At 51.9% G+C, this 15,283-nt stretch overlaps 1 protein-coding gene across 1 annotated transcript; it reads left to right on the top strand.

Moving 5' to 3' along the window:
* Positions 1-2,398: 2,398 nt before the first annotated feature.
* UPRT (uracil phosphoribosyltransferase homolog) lies at positions 2,399-15,187 on the top strand (the record flags this gene model as incomplete). Its single annotated transcript, XM_084268996.1, has 7 exons — positions 2,399-2,688; positions 6,317-6,359; positions 11,410-11,479; positions 12,217-12,279; positions 12,990-13,151; positions 13,890-13,988; positions 14,793-15,187. 7 exons carry the CDS (start codon positions 2,399-2,401, stop codon positions 14,897-14,899), a joined length of 834 nt encoding a protein of 277 aa, XP_084125122.1. The 3' UTR covers positions 14,900-15,187.
* Positions 15,188-15,283: the final 96 nt, after the last annotated feature.

Raw genomic sequence — 15,283 nt, 5'->3', positions numbered from 1 at the left:
GCCCCATGAAGGGCAGAGACCCTCTCACCAGGGTGTTGTCTTGACACACCTACTCATGGTCATACTCCACCAATACCTCTCCACTTTGCCCAGCAGGGTATTGATTAAGAGGATTAAAAAGAAACACCTGGAGCCTGGGGCTGGGTGCTGAGACAGTTAACCCAAGAGCTGAAAGCCCTGTTTGTGGGGGAGGATACAGCCCCTCCAGCCCCCAGGAAACGTGGCAGGAACGACTCCTGCCACTAACTTGTATGGGTACCAGATTGGCAGTCTGTATAGTGACCCGTTACAGGTTTGGGCAGGTGCAGAGACAGGGCTGAAAGAAACTGTGCAGCAGTTTCCCTGTGCTTCTGGCACGGTCAGCCAGGCAGCCACGGCTCCTCGCACCAGAGCTCACGGCTGCACCTTTTGCTTTATTTCCATTTCAGCTTCCCTCTCAGGAGTCAGCATCCCTTCTCTCAGCAGGGACTTCTGTCTCAAGGGGCAGAAAACAAGTGGAGCTTCAAGATGAGAAAACATCACGAAGCGTCTCCTGATGGCAATCGGCATTCTAGTGTTCCTCCAGAAATCCTGCTGTCCAGACCTTTCGAGGCTTTGGAAGTTTGAGTTATGGAGTGAACAGAACAGTTTTATAGAGCGATTCTGGCCAAGCTCCTTTGGCCTGCTCTCTTTATTTTATAAATAATATATATTTTTTATTCAAAATAGGAAAAAAGTCTCGATGCAAGGGCATTTCCAAAGGCCTTTTTGTTTTGCAAACATCAGGGACTTGAAATTCTTCCAAGCCATAATATTCTTGGGGATGTTATTTATTTTGACACTGATTCTCCAACCTTCTCTGACAAGTGGTGGTTTTTAATATGCTTCAAGCTCTGAGTCACTTCAACTCAGTGAGAGACAGACCCATGTCAGTTTGGCACAGAACTACTAGCTGGATGGCAGCGTGCTGAGAGGAACAGTGCTGAGCGTGCGTGTATGTGTGTGCAGCTGGGTGTGAAAAGAAACACACTGCCAGGATCCAGAGTCAAGAATATTGGGGCCATAGATTTTAAAAAAACCCCAAATAACAATTTAGGAGGGTGTAGTTGTCTTAGAGTTGGCATTAGAGTGCCCTTTGAGCCCAATCCTACTTGCAGGCACCTAAAATGCAAAGGGGAACTTTAATCCCCAGAGTTTGTGTTCGTTCCTGGGCTGAAATGCCCGAGTTGGCCTGGTAGTCAGGGTACTATCAGCTCATTCCTGGATCGGTGCTCCATGGAAATTCACGTGTGTGTGGAGTCAGGAATGAAGGTGGAGATTCAAAACACGTGAGTTGGAAACGTGTGCTGCTGGTTGAGTGCCAGAGGCAGCGTTTGGCATTTACACTCCACAAAGGTGGTTTTAGTCCCATAATGTTGAAGAGATAATTGATGTATTGAGTTTTTCCAGACTTCTTCCCAAGTAAATGCACTGACTGGTCGTTTAAAGGGTTTTCAGTTATTTGCTCCATTTGCAGTCATGATGGGTATTCCCTTTCCTTAAAAGCACCTCAGCCTTACAAACTCTGAAGTTCTGAAGACTCTTGTCTGGGCAGAAGCAAGAACCAGTTGCAGAGCTTCAGGGCCCCTTCAAACCGTAGTGGCAGCACAAGGCAAGTGTCTGGGAATGCAGCGGCTGTGGGGTGTTTGCTGCAGTCGTGTCTGTTCTTCAAGGGACAACAGTCCGATCCTGAGGGAAACTTTGTGTTCCTCAAAACAGGTCATTTCTTTGTCCCTTCTTGCTTGGTACAGCAAACGAACAACGGACGTTTCAAGTCCCGTGCCCTTCCCATCTCTTTGAGGCAGTCTCGCTCCTCACAACATGGCGCAAGGGGGAGCGCAGGGGGGCGCTGCTCTGCCCGAACCATCCGCAGGAGGAGTGGATCCCCTTCGTGGAGCCCGCCGACGAGAACAGCGGCCGCCCCGGCGCGGGCAGCAGCAGGGAGGTCGCGGCGGCGGCACCGGCAGCTCCGGGAGCTCCAGACGATCCCTACGGACAAGCGCGCGGGCAGCGACCCGGGGAGGCGGCATTCCGCTCCGCGCGACTGGGAAAGCCGAACGGGCGGACAGGGAGCGAGGCCGAGGGTGAGGCCCCGCCGCGGTTCGCAGGCTGACAGCGGACCCCGTGCCGCCGCAGAGCGGAGCGACCGGCGAGGGAGGCGCGAAGAGCGGGAAAGCGGCGGCACGAGAAGACCCCCGCGCCGCGAGGGACAGCCCACCTGCCGTGCCAGCGCTCCCGCGCGGCCTTGAGTGGCGGCGTCGGCAGCCAATAGGACGCGGGCAGGCCGGCGCGCGCTGCTCTGCCCCGCCCCCCCTCCGCGGCGGCGCAAGCGGGCCCGGCGAGGCGCGTGGCGGCGGGGGGGGGGGGGGCGACCCGGCGCATGGAGGCGATGCCCGGCCGGAGCCAGCAGTTCGACCCGCGGCCGCAGGACGAGCAGCCGCCGGGGACAGTGGGCGGCGTGTCGCGGCTGATCCGCTTCGCGGAGCCCGGCGAGGACAGCGGCTGCCCCAGCCCGGACAGCAGCAGCAGCAGTGGCAACGGAGTCGTGGCGGCAGCGCCGCCGCCGCCGATCCCCGGGGGACAGGGCGACGCGCCGCCGATCGGGCCGCAGCTGAAGCTGCTGCCCATGAACGACCAGATCCGGGAGCTCCAGACCATCATCAGGGACAAGTGAGCGGGGCAGCGGGGCGGGCGGCGTCCTGGAGGCCGCGCGGCGCCGGCAAGCGTGGCCTGAGGAGGAGCCGGGGCGGGGCGGGGCGGGGCGGCCGGGGGGCATCGCGGCCCGCCGGCCCCCCTCCCACCTGGAGCCGCCGTCCTTCCCCCCAGCCCGCTCTTGGCAGGTGTCCGGCACTGGCTGCCGCGCTCGGCGCAGCTGTCCCTCCCCGGCGTGGCCGCCCGTCAGCCGGGACGACCCCGCCGGGGCCGGCGGCCGAGCTCGGGGCAGTGTGGGGGCGGCGGGTGTCCCTCCGTGCCTGCCGGGCTGAACGCTGGCGCCCCCGCCGTCCGGCCATGTCTGGTGACGCCAGGCCGAAAGGCGGCGTGCGGAGGGAAGGCGGCCCCGCCGCGGGGCCCGGGCTCGGCCTCCGCTGCGCTCCCGGAGGGATTCGGTGGCCGGCCCCGCCCCGGCGCCGTCGGGGACAAAGACAGCGTGAACTCGCGCTCCCTGGCGTGAGGTTCTTGCGACCCTCGGCGGCGCGGCCAGCGAGGAGCTGGCCTGACACACCGTCACCGCCGCGCGACGGGGGTGCGAGACCCCCGGGGCGGGAAGCCGCAGCCTCCTGTGGCGCCGCCCGGCGGGGCTGGTCTCGTTACCGCCGCGCGCGGCGTGGGCCGGGCTGAGGCACCGCGGGTACAGGAGCACACACGGGATCTGAAGGATGACAGAGGGTTTGGGGTCACGGCCAGACGGAGGAAAACGGGTCACAAAGGCAGCCTGAGAGAGAGGGAAAGATTGGAGAGAAAAGTGGGACCAGCTGAAAGGAATGTGAACGAGAATTTGACGGATGTGGAGTGGGGACTGGAGCAAGTTGTTAGCAAAAGGAGCTGTCTAATGGTAGGTTGGGGATGAGCGTGGAGGCTAAACCGTGGTGGGCTGGGAGGAATGGGAGAGAGAGGTTACTGAGGAGAGAGGCAGGCAAGGAGCAGTGTGTTTGCCTGGGGTGCCGTGTCTTCAAGGGAGTGTGTCTTTTTTGAAGGCGTTATTTCCCGTTGTTACTCTTGTGTCACCGTGAGGCCTCGCAGCTGCTTTTCCTTGTGAGACATGAAGCTGTTACTCCAGTTTTACAGATCTGAAACCGAAGTGCAGGAATCCTGTGCACAGCTGTGCCCCACTGCCCAGCATCCCAAGTGAGATAGATACCTAAAATTAACTGGTCACATCTGTGGGTTGGGTTTGATGACACCGAGTTTAGCATGCGACGCGTGACAAACACCACTAGCGGCCATCCATGAAAAGTACGATCTGCCCGCTGTGATGCAGGGACCTCCAGCAGATGCAGAGGTGTGGAGTTAAGTTTATTGATAGCATGATCTGGTTCTGAATAAAACCTTCTGTTCCTGCAACGTGCTGCTGGCTTTCCAACATCTGCAGTACTGAACATGCAGCGCTGACAGGGTTCTTTCCCTTGTTTCCTATCTGTCCATCTGCGTAGTCTGTGTTTTGGTATTTCCTGGTTCTTTGCTGCTTAACTTTGTTGCTCATAACACTTAATGTATTTTCGTGCAAAACTAATCATAATTTCTCAAGGACAATACCTACATTAGTTTTTCTTGGTTTACACAAGCCTTGTTAGCTTAAACTGGTGTGGTGGGGGGGTTTTGATCTTCAGAGCATTGTGGGAAAACATCTTCTGGTGGCCGGCAGGAGCACACAGAGGTCTGGGGGTGAGGAGGGCAGCAGCTGCGGCAGGGCCACCCAGCAGAACTCTGCCAGTGAGCATGGCAGCCTGGCAGCTTCCCTGCAGAGCAGAAGGGGAAGTTGTTAAGTGGGCTGAGAGAGGGAGGAAATCCAAGCTAGGCTTGGTGATGGCCTATAAAAGGTTTTGAGGTTAGTGAAAAGGAAATAGCTTATAGTTTTGTGAATATCAGCAGTGTGGTTACTGTACCCAGCTGGGTTTTTTTAATTATTATTTTGTTGTAAGTAGGTTTCGAACTCTTGCAAGTACATTTAGAGCTAATCCAGAAGCCAGCAGTTGATGTTTTAATGTTGAAGAGATTTTTCAAGAGTTGCATCAGCTTCATTGCACAAGACTTCAGTAAGGGGAAGCATAGAATAAGACTTGTAAGTAATGAATTACTCATAACAGCTGCAGTGATGGCAAACTCTGCTTTCTTCGGAGCGTGATGCTGCCCTGGCAGTGGAGATGTCACTGTTACTTCCAAGCTCCCTTCCCAACCAGTAAGGAAAACTGGGTAACAGCCCACTCAGAAAGGCGGGTGTAGGCTTTGTATGCAAGGACAACAAGGAAACATAGTTTTTTACACTCTGTCCCAGAAAGTCTGGTGCATCTCAGTAAATAAAAGACCTCAGACTGGCCTGGTTCAGTGCCTGTCATTGGAAAAGGTGCTGAAATGTGCTCAGCTGCAAGGGCAGGAGGATCTCTTAGACACTGGCTAGAAACTCTGGCAGAAACTTTTCCAGGGAAAGTGTAATCTGCCTCTGTGGCAACTGTAGTATTCAAACCAAGGTCTAAAAGAAACTCCTTAGAAGAAGTATCTGTGGATAAGCTGCTGTACGGCTAAGAGGAGCTACTGGCCAAAAAGTCCTGTTTAAACTGGCAAAAGGGCAGGTATGTTCACACACACTGCTTGGGAAGAGGGAAGAGCTGTGTCACCTGCGGGGCAGGTAGATAACTACCACTTCATCTTTCTTTCTGGATTAAAGCAAAGAACAGGTAACACCAGTGCTGCCTTAACTCAGGGAGGATACTTAATGGTCTGGAAGGTGGATGTTCTAGGTACAGCCATCACCTGAAAAGGACAGAAATTAAAAGGCACATCAGTTCACGTCCCATCAGAGGACTCAACATTCACACCCAGCACACAGTGTAAGAGGCATCTACCTGCCCGTTGGTCTGACATGGGAAGCAAGGTGTTGAAATCTGCTTTTAAAACTCAGGCTTTTTGCGTGGCATATGTGGTACATAGGTGGAGGATGTGAGCTTATCCTGTCTTCTGGATAGGCCAGGAGCTCTGCAGTCGCATGAGCAAACAGCCACACCTGAGCTATTAAGATTACAGAGGTGTTTTCATGGGAATACTTGTTGATCCCTCCTCATTTTAGTCTCAGGTTCGCTAATCTAGTCACACTGTGAAGGAACTCCAGATAAGAGATAGTGTATGTATGTGTTAACTGTCTCAGGGCTTGGCATCAGCATCACCACCCCGTGGTTCCTGATTGACCTGAGAACAGGCAGAGCAAAGCGCTCTCGCTCAGAGCTGTTGGGAACGTACCATGTCGGTGCACATCTGAGCTCACGAGGTGTTTCGGAACTGAGCTGGGGTAGTGGTATGACAGAAGGCCTACAGAATATCGTCCTTATGTTCTCACACTCATTGCTGCTGGTGCAGTGCAGCAGTGCTGCAGTAAGAGGCAAAACCCTCCTGCATTAGCATCACAGCCTTCACCACCACGCAGGAAACCCATGAAGCAGAGTATCTGTGGGATACATTGTGCATGTGGTAGGAGACTTTTCCCCGAAATGCCTTTAGAATATACTGTCCTTGAATTAATAGCATATGTAAGCAGTGTTCTTAAAGTTATTCCCCAATTTAAAAAAGACATTATTACCTTTTTCAGGAAATCCAGTAGAGGAGACTTCGTATTTTCTGCAGACCGTCTGGTAGGTGAAGAATTTCTTCCTGGTATTGTACTTTGTAACTCTTCTATAAAATGGGTCTTTCAGGCTAGAATAATGGTGGTGTAAGGGCAACTTTTCCATGCAAAGGGAATTGCTGTTTGATAGCAGCTTTCTATATAGGGACTTCTCTCTTACGGACTGCTTTCTTCTCAAAGGGTTCCAGAAACCATGTGATTGCCAAACACAACTACTTCAGGACAGACAGCAGCAGTAGTAAGAGAATACTGTTCAAAAACAGATGCACAGAGGCTAGAGCTAATTGAGTTTTACTTTGAAACAGCACTTCAGATGTTGTGAACAGAGCTGTGTGATTTGGTACAGCCTAGACGTTAGCAATTGCTTGCATGCAGAAGTGCCTCCAGCCACTTGTGTGTTGCATTAGTAGCTCTGGGTGCATCCGTGCTGGGAACTGGGTTTTAGCTGTGTGGTACTTACTGGCAGGGACGAAGCAACTTCAAGTGTTCACACGTCAGTAAGTCAGAACAAAGACTTTTGGGAGTGCTGCATTTATCTCAGTTACACACCTAAAGAAAACCACAACACTCCTGCCCACACATCTACCTCCTTGTATTCACGGGGGTGTTTGCTGTTTCCAAATCCATGTTCATTAACTAGGAAAGTCTGTCTTTCACCCTGTTGCAAAGATGAGTCCAGCCAGTGACCAGCAAGTCCAGTGACCATACCAGGACCGTTTGCTGCAGGAGGCATGTTTCCTGCAATGAGCCCAATCTTAATCTGTGCCTGATCCAGGCTTGCTCGGGGTTTAGCTACGACCACAACCTAAGACTGTGACTGCAGTGTTTGTATCTTTGCGGCTTTTCCACCGCCCCTCCTGCTTTTTCCTTCTTGAGGACATTTCTTGCATTCCCATTCACCAAGAAGGGTAAAGGCCCAAGCCGACAAACCCCATCACTCAGAATTCAGCAATCAAGTGACTGACTGGGGTGCTGCCTCTGCCAGCAGTGCTTTGTGATGAACAGGCAGAAAGTCACAGCCCCAGCTCCCTGCCAGCCATTCTCAGTGGGACTATTTAAATAGACACGTCTGGTACAGTTCACTGGGTGAGTAGGAACGGTCCAGGGAACACGCACTACCTGTGAAGGACTAGCTCAGCCACGTGTTGTTCTGAGTTTTGTGGTTTCAGGTTTTTCACCTGATGAAATGTGCCAGTAAGATGCAAGAAGCCAAGACCTGGGGCAGCCCCACACATCGGCAGGTATCCAGGGCAGGCATCAGGCCCCTTCCCCACCAGGTCTCCTTGCACAGGAAGGATTTCATAAAAATTGCCAACAGTGGCCATTCTAAGTCTGACAGAAAACCCCTTAACAGTCTTCACTGCCCTTTGTTGTCACTGATTAGTGTGAAGGACCTGTCCCATGTATCTGCTCACTGTACTTGGAGGTCCTGTGGCATTCCGATGGCAGAACTGCCTTTCCCCTCTACCCCATTGCTAGAAACTGCTGCTTCCAGGCAGCAAGTTCAGTCCAGGCCCTTGGACTAGCATCCTGTCTGGACTGGCCAGCACTTGCACAGCTGGAGAGCTGAAATGCCCGTTGCTGGCCATGCAGATGTTTGCTAGGCGGTCTTCCGTTTTGTAGGAGGAGTTTCATGCAGAGCAGTAGGCAGGACTGCCTCGTTTTTCTGTTTGTTATTCCTAGGTGTGGTGAAGAATAGTTATCATTTCGTGTGGGACACGGTCTTGTGCAAACATAGCTAAGACTTGCTATGTTTTCTACCCAGTTAGCAAACAGAGCTTAATGGCAAGCTGCAGTACAGAGTGAGCAGAAACAGATACAAGGGGCTGTAGGGGAACAGAACACATCTCCTTGCAGAGAGCAGAGAATGGAGTTAAGCTTGCTGCTGGCTTGGCAGTTAGTGGCAGGACCTCGTCGGGTCACCACAAGAAGAGCTCTTAAGGAGGGGTGGATTCTCAAGCTGATGAGTGTCCAGCTGTACAGTTTTTTCTTCTGGCAGCTTGTTGCACGTGGTAAGGGGGTGACATGGAAGAGCAGTGGTGCTCTTCAGCAGAAGGTACATTTTGTGGTTTGACTGGAGGTCTGAGGTTAAGGAGTTAAATTAGCTTCTCAGCCCCACCAGTAACCCCCTGTGTAACACTGAACAGGTCACCTCACCTTGCTGCCCACCTGCCTTTCTTTCAGAGGGGTCATAGAGCATCCTTTCAAAGTGGTGTGAAATCCTGAGGTGCAAAAAAATACAGATGCAAAGTATGGCTGAGAGACCCACTACTCTGCCTTCCCTTCAGCTTCCAAGTAATGCTACAACATCATGGGTTAGAGCATCCCCCAGGAATTACTGTGAGCTTGGAAATGAGGTGATGCGTGTCTGTCACATAAAACACAGTTTTAGATGACTGCCTTCCCACAAATAGAGGAAGATAACAATGGTCACTCCAGAATTGAATTAAATTCTGGTTTATTGGCGTTCAGATGCTTCACCTTTTCCCCAGTTGCAGGCAGGCAGAAGAGGTGTAACATGCTGAGGATCACGGATACCGTCTGAGGTGGCTCTGGCAGGGCTCCCATTTGGTCTAGTCAGAGCGGCACCACCTCTGAGTGCACCTAACCTAAAGCTCTGATTTAGAGATTACACCTCTCCCAAACGAGAGTGCTGCCAGCCAGCTTTCCACAGGTGCTCACCTCCCCAGTGCTGTGCTCACTACTAAAGAACTGGCTAAAACCTGCTTGCTTCAGTGGGCAGGAGACTGGTCATGCACTCACTGGGCTGGGAGAGGGCCGGTTTCACTGACATTTGCATGTTCTTGAAATGTTTGTGTGGCAGTTAGCTGAAACTCCCTGGCCTCTGTTAACTGCTGCCTCCACTGACTGTTCTGACAGGTCTTGTGCTAACGAAGGTTCCCAGCACCAAGTGTTTCCCTTCACGCGCTGCAGAGGCTCTGGGGTACATCTTAAACATCCCATTGTAATCACTGAGCACGCTGAGATGAGAGCTTGTATAGCAGCATGAATTGCTGCATCTAAACCTTCAGCACACCGCTGCAAGCCGGGACAGTTTAACTAGGCCTGCTAGTTAACATCCCTTTTAGCACCACCCCCCCAATTAAAACCAGGGTTTAGTTTTGTTATTGGCAACTTCAGTGCATTGCTTTCATTTCTGGTCAAGCTCTTCTACCACGTGACCACAGCTTTACTCACCTTACTTCACGTGGGGGCCATAATAATACCTGGTGTAGCTTCCAAGCAGTGGCAGCTTGGACACTGCTCTGGGAGAGGAGCAGGGCTGCTGCTTCTCAGCACCTGTGAGAAAAGAGATGGAAATGTGATGCTGAGTGTGGGGGCAGAAGAAGGTGTCCTGCAAAAATCAGTGTTTCAGCAACAGGTCAAGTTTACAAAGATACCCTTCCCAGCCTCTGTATAAAATGTTGATATGAGGAGTAACCTGACTGTAGAGCTCCATGGGTTTACTCTGAACTTGTGGCAGATCTGTGGAGCGATACTAACCCTGTCAGCATGGCAGCAGTATGAAAAAAGCATTTCTTCCAAACCTGGCTTATGGTTTGGGTGGGGTTTTTTTGTTGAAATAACTTTTACAAAAAAAATTAAAATTTTGTGTACAAACATCCCAGAAACCTAAAATTAAACAAGGATTCCTTGGCTTGTTTGGGTGAGAAGATGTGTCCTGCAGTAGAACAGACTGCCTTCAGTCTGAGGGTTAAGGAGATGGAGTCAAAAGTCTGAGACAAAAACCCTACTTGTGGAGAGACAGGAGGAAGAGGAGGAGGAAGGTAGTGGAGCTAGCTTCTCTACTTCCACTACCTGGAGCCACCAAGCCCAGAGGGAACTGACAGTTCAGAAGGACCTGAATCCCCCATGCAGTTTTGCTGCAGTGGAAGCTTTACCCCAAGAACTGCTTTTCCAGTCTTTTGCTCCCATTCCATGCGAGCCGCATGCTCGCAGCCCTGCACCAGCTTAGTGCCAGAGTGACCCAGAACACCTTCGGGGAGGGGGGGCTGCACATTTAAGGGCCTGCTTGTGACTCCCAGCAGAGCCTGGGGCAGGATGTGAGATCAGCAGAAGCCTCCTCATCTGCTTTGCCCTGTTTCTGACACGGGCGATGTCTGAAGCGAGCAGGGTGCTCAACCTGGCCCTAGGAGCAAGCGCCTCATTCCTGCCAGGACTTCTGCTTGACAGGTTTCATCTTGGGCTTGGCAGTGGCTCCCCAAGCAGCTCTGCCTGCAAGTCTTTGGCTCACTAGCAGAGAGGATTGTTACATCTTTCATATGCAGAGCACATGTGGGCAGTCATTCTGGGTTCAGATGAGCACATTTTGGTAAATTTGTTGGGGGTACAGCTGCAGGGCCAGCGCCTGGGGAGAGCAGGAGGTCTTCTGGCCTGGAGGGGTGTGCGGCTTAGAGCTGCCCCTCGCATAGACATCTCTGTGTCCCTGGTGTGAGAACACCAGCACTTGGCTGAGCATCCCTTACTAACCGCAGCGGGCAGAGCCAGAAGGAGGAGGTAGTAAAGAGACCATTTTAACATCACCTGACCTATGTTTGGGCCCTCGGTGAGGCAGTTACACTGCTGTGAGTCTGGATGTGAGGCTGTTTGGCTGTTTAGTCAGCGAAATACGGATGTGAAAATAGACCTGAGAGTGCAGCCAATGGGGAACTGAGAGTGTGGGGTTCCCCTCCTCCTCACTAGGATTCTGTCAGCAAAATGAAGTTGCATTGTTGCTTCCTTTATCTGGTGAGAAAAAATGTGTCCCTGATGCCTATGCCTGTCAGAGAGAAAACTCAGTTTCATGATCTCTGATGATCCTCCCCCTTCCCCCAATTTTGTTCTGCAACACCTTCATTTGATTTGTGGACAAAACATAGGCATCTCCCCCAAAGGGGCTCCAAATAGTCCCCAATTACTGTTAAAGAGATGCACTTAGACCCTTCAGACTGTTAGGTGTTCACTTAGTACCTGGGAAAACTACTCAGGGTTAGTATTGTACCTCCACAGATAACAGCCCCCTTTAAGCTGACAGATCTCTTTGTTTGGTTCTACAGATCAGACTCGTGGTGGAGGAGGGCCTGAACCAGCTGCCATACACAGAATGTACCGTCACCACTCCAACAGGTACCTGGGAACTTACCCCTCCCCAGTAGGGCTGGAAGTGGAGCGTAATGCAGAAAAATACAGCCCTGTTACAAGAAGTGGAGACCGCAGAACCCCTGACTGGTTGGGGCTGAAAGAGCCCTCAGAGCCCCACAGTGTCCCCTGTCATGGGCAGGGACACCCCCCCACCAGCCCAGGGTGCTCCAAGCCCCATCCAACCTAGCCTTGAGCCCTGCCAGGGATCCAGGGGCAGCCCCAGCTTCTCTGGGCACCCTGTGCCAGGGCCTCACCCCTCCCTGGGAAGAATTTCTGCCTTCCAGCCCCTCTCCATCCCCCTCCTGCAGCCGAAGACCATTCCCCTGCACCTGGCCCTCCCAGCCCTCAGTACCAGACCCTTGTCAGCTCTCCCCAAGCCCCTCAAGGGACGAGAAGGAGCTCAGAGGTTTCCCTGCAGTCTTCTCTTCTCCACGCTTATTTTGTGTTAACACCCTTCACATAGATAATACCCGAGTTACAAACACATCCTTGAAAGGATCGCTTCCCTGCCACTTCTCTGACATGACTCTTAAAAGTCAAAAAAAGCACCATGTGCAGGTGGGGTCCTGCCACCCCTTGAGAGGTGCAGAGCTCGCTGCTGTCCCCTGGGTCTGGCTCCTGTTCCCAGCAAGGTCACTAGCCAGCATCCCCCTGCCCAGAGGACGGAGCAGGGCAGAAGGGAGCGGTCGCTGCCCCTGATGACAATTTCTTTCCCCTTGCAGGACACAAGTATGAAGGAGTCAGATTTGAGAAGGGAAATTGTGGAGTCAGCATCATGAGAAGTGGTAGGTGCTTTCTGGTTGTTGAATGAGCAGAAACCTGTAAGCAAATTCCTTTCAGAACTGTGACACAGCTTCCCTACAGCCGAGTGTTACCCAAACCTGCCCGCTGTGACTCGCCCTTAGCTGTCCCTGGTCACAGAGTGCCAAGGAATCGGCTGCATTCCCTGTTCAGGAGACAATGGGCTGCAGCAGATCTCACCTGGCTTCTCCTCCAGCAGCCGAGAGGGGCCAGGCCAGCTGCCCGGCCTCGTCTGCCGCTCATGTCTCCCGCTCAGGGCCGGGCTCCCAACAAACCCTGCCTGGCCCTGGCCAACTCACTGTCGCTTTGCTGTGGAAACCGGTGCCTGTGGGATGTAAAACCAGCAGCTCTGCGGCTTCTGCCGCTCTCCTGTGCTCTGCACCACGGTGTCTCCAACCCCCATACGTTTGTTGTGATCTTTCCAGCTCTCGCCTCTGAGAGCTCAGTGCTGGTGAGTGGGAACACTCGTACCCGGGAGCGAAGTGACACCGAGGAGACGCGTTTGCTGTCTCAACAGAGCAAAAAGGAAACAGCTTCAAGTGGGTTTAACACTTAGAACCAAGAAAAAAACAAATCTCCTTTTGGGACCTCTTGCCCAGGCCGGTGCTGGGCCTGTTGAACTGCAGCATCTCGCAGCTGTGCCGCTCCTCCGCGTGTAACAGTTTGTTGTTGGTTGTTTTGCTGCTGCCTGGAGGAGAGGCGATGGAGCAAGGCTTACGAGACTGCTGCCGCTCGATCCGCATAGGAAAGATCCTGATACAGAGCGACGAGGAGACACAGAGAGCCAAAGTGTACTATGCCAAGTTCCCCCCAGACATTTACAGGAGGAAAGTTCTTCTCATGTACCCAATACTAAGTAAGTGCCTTTCATCACTGGGTCCGGGCAGAGCATTGGATTTAAGGGAAAATTAACACAGTTCAGGGATTTTCATCAGGTTCTTTCTGTGATTTGGGTGACGTAGCAGGGAATTGATTGGGCTGTGTATATTGACCATTAGTCAGCCGGCAAACTGTCTGGGCAGGCCTGTGTTTGTGAGAAAGGCTGAAGCATTGGGAGTTGATAGAAATTTCTTTTAATTTTTGCTACAAGAAGAGACTCAAACACTATTTTTCTTATGTTCTTTTAAGACAATTTTTAGATGAGTGTAACAATCCTAGAATTAAATTATTTCAAAATTAAAGACAGTTAAAACTGCCAAAAATACGAAAAATGTGCCAGTGTGGTAAGGAGTTTGTCAGGGTAAGTAATTTACCCAGTCTTAAGATTTAATTCCAGTTCTACCCATGGAGCTTGTAATTGCCATTTTACACTTTTGGGTAAGCTTTCTTACCTCAGGCTTTCATAAAATCCACAGATCTCAGTGCCTGTAACTCATCAAGTTTGCTGTTTCAGAGTAGAGGTGAAGGTCCTTCATCAGGAGGCCAAAGTTTTCCACAATTCCTACGTGTAGAGGCAGGTGATGGTTTTCCAGAGAGAAAGGACAGGATCATCAGGCAGCATTAACACAGATATGCTCAGATGGCCAAGGACAAGTTCTTCAAGGGGTGGGGGGAGGAGGAAAAACACCCAAAAAATGTCTCTTTCCCCTTTTAGGTACTGGTAATACGGTCATCGAGGCTGTCAAAGTTCTTGTAGAACACGGTGTACAACCAAGTGTCATTATCCTGCTGAGCCTGTTCTCCACGCCTCACGGTAAGTTGAGAAGCGTGAGCACAGGTATGTTTAACGGGGAAGAGTTACATCCTCACATGCTTAGGCCAGCAGAGAGCCGTTCCCTTGCAGGTAGCAGCAGCATCGCTTTACTCCTGAGAGAGGGTTCCTTTTTTCCTCCCTCTTCTGCTGAAAAAAAAACCAAGAGCGAACAGCGGCAAGTTCAGCATGGGCAGTGGAGTGGCCCAGCAGAAAGGAAAAGGCCTCTTACACCTGATGGAAGAGTATTCCCAAAAGCAGTAATCTGCAGCACTGCCTGGGAGATAAATCACTGCTCCAGCTCACAGAGCAGCACCAGTCCTGCTGCTACTCTGGGCTTGTAGCAGCGCTGGGTTTGTGTGTCCCCCCCAAAGAAAACATCAGGTCGGTAAGAGCCTGAGGTCAGGGAAGCCACAGAACTGTCCTGCCTGCACGTTAAGGGTCTTAATGTGGAGGATCTGGTTCTGAGAAGCAGGACAGTGGATCCTGGGCATGGGTTTAAGCATGGTATGAAATGGCTCCCAAGGCATCTGAGCTGCAGAGAGTTATTCCTGTCAGGATGTGAGCACATTGGTGACTAGAGTACATGCCTATGGTAAAGGAAAGAACATCCCAAGTAACAAAGCCCCAGAAAGCAGTCTGCTAAATTCAAGGAGTTCTTCCTCTGAGAGAGCCTGCTAAGGCAGGAACACGAAGTGGTAGACGAGCAGGGGCTGACCTAGGGAACTCTGCTAATCGGGACTTAATGTGGTCCTGGGGGGCTGCTGCAGGGCCACAGTCATTGTTGCCTTTGTCCTCTCTCCAAAGGTGCCAAATCCATCATCCAGGAATTCCCAGAGATCACCATTTTAACCACAGAAGTTCATCCTGTTGCACCGACACACTTCGGACAGAAGTACTTTGGAACAGACTGACACACTCGGAACCAACCCTTAGGACCCTATGACATCAGAAGAGTTTTTTTTCTATGTTTTATAATCAGAGTTGGTTGAGGGCACTTTTAAAAGTCTTTTTGGCCAAAGGGGGAAATACTTGACTTTCTGGCCAGTCACTGCCTGAACTCTGCGCGGGGTTCAGCTACAAAGCACTCTGTTAGCACGGCGCCCAGCGGCTCTGTGGTGGGGCTGTATAAACTGCCACATGTTTTGCTTTAATTTATTTATTCTCTTGTCTTGTGGCTGCTTGCAAGAGCAAAATAAAGCAACTACATCACAAAGGCACGTACTTCATTTCCAGGGGTAACATTTATAGCGGCAGCTGGTACAGCTGCCCTGAATGCTTCCAAACCGGTGGGTGCA

This window comes from Gallinula chloropus (assembly GCF_964237585.1).
Source record: "Gallinula chloropus genome assembly, chromosome: 11".
NCBI classification, from domain to species: domain Eukaryota; kingdom Metazoa; phylum Chordata; class Aves; order Gruiformes; family Rallidae; genus Gallinula; species Gallinula chloropus.
This window is presented reverse-complemented; position numbering and strand designations above follow the sequence as displayed.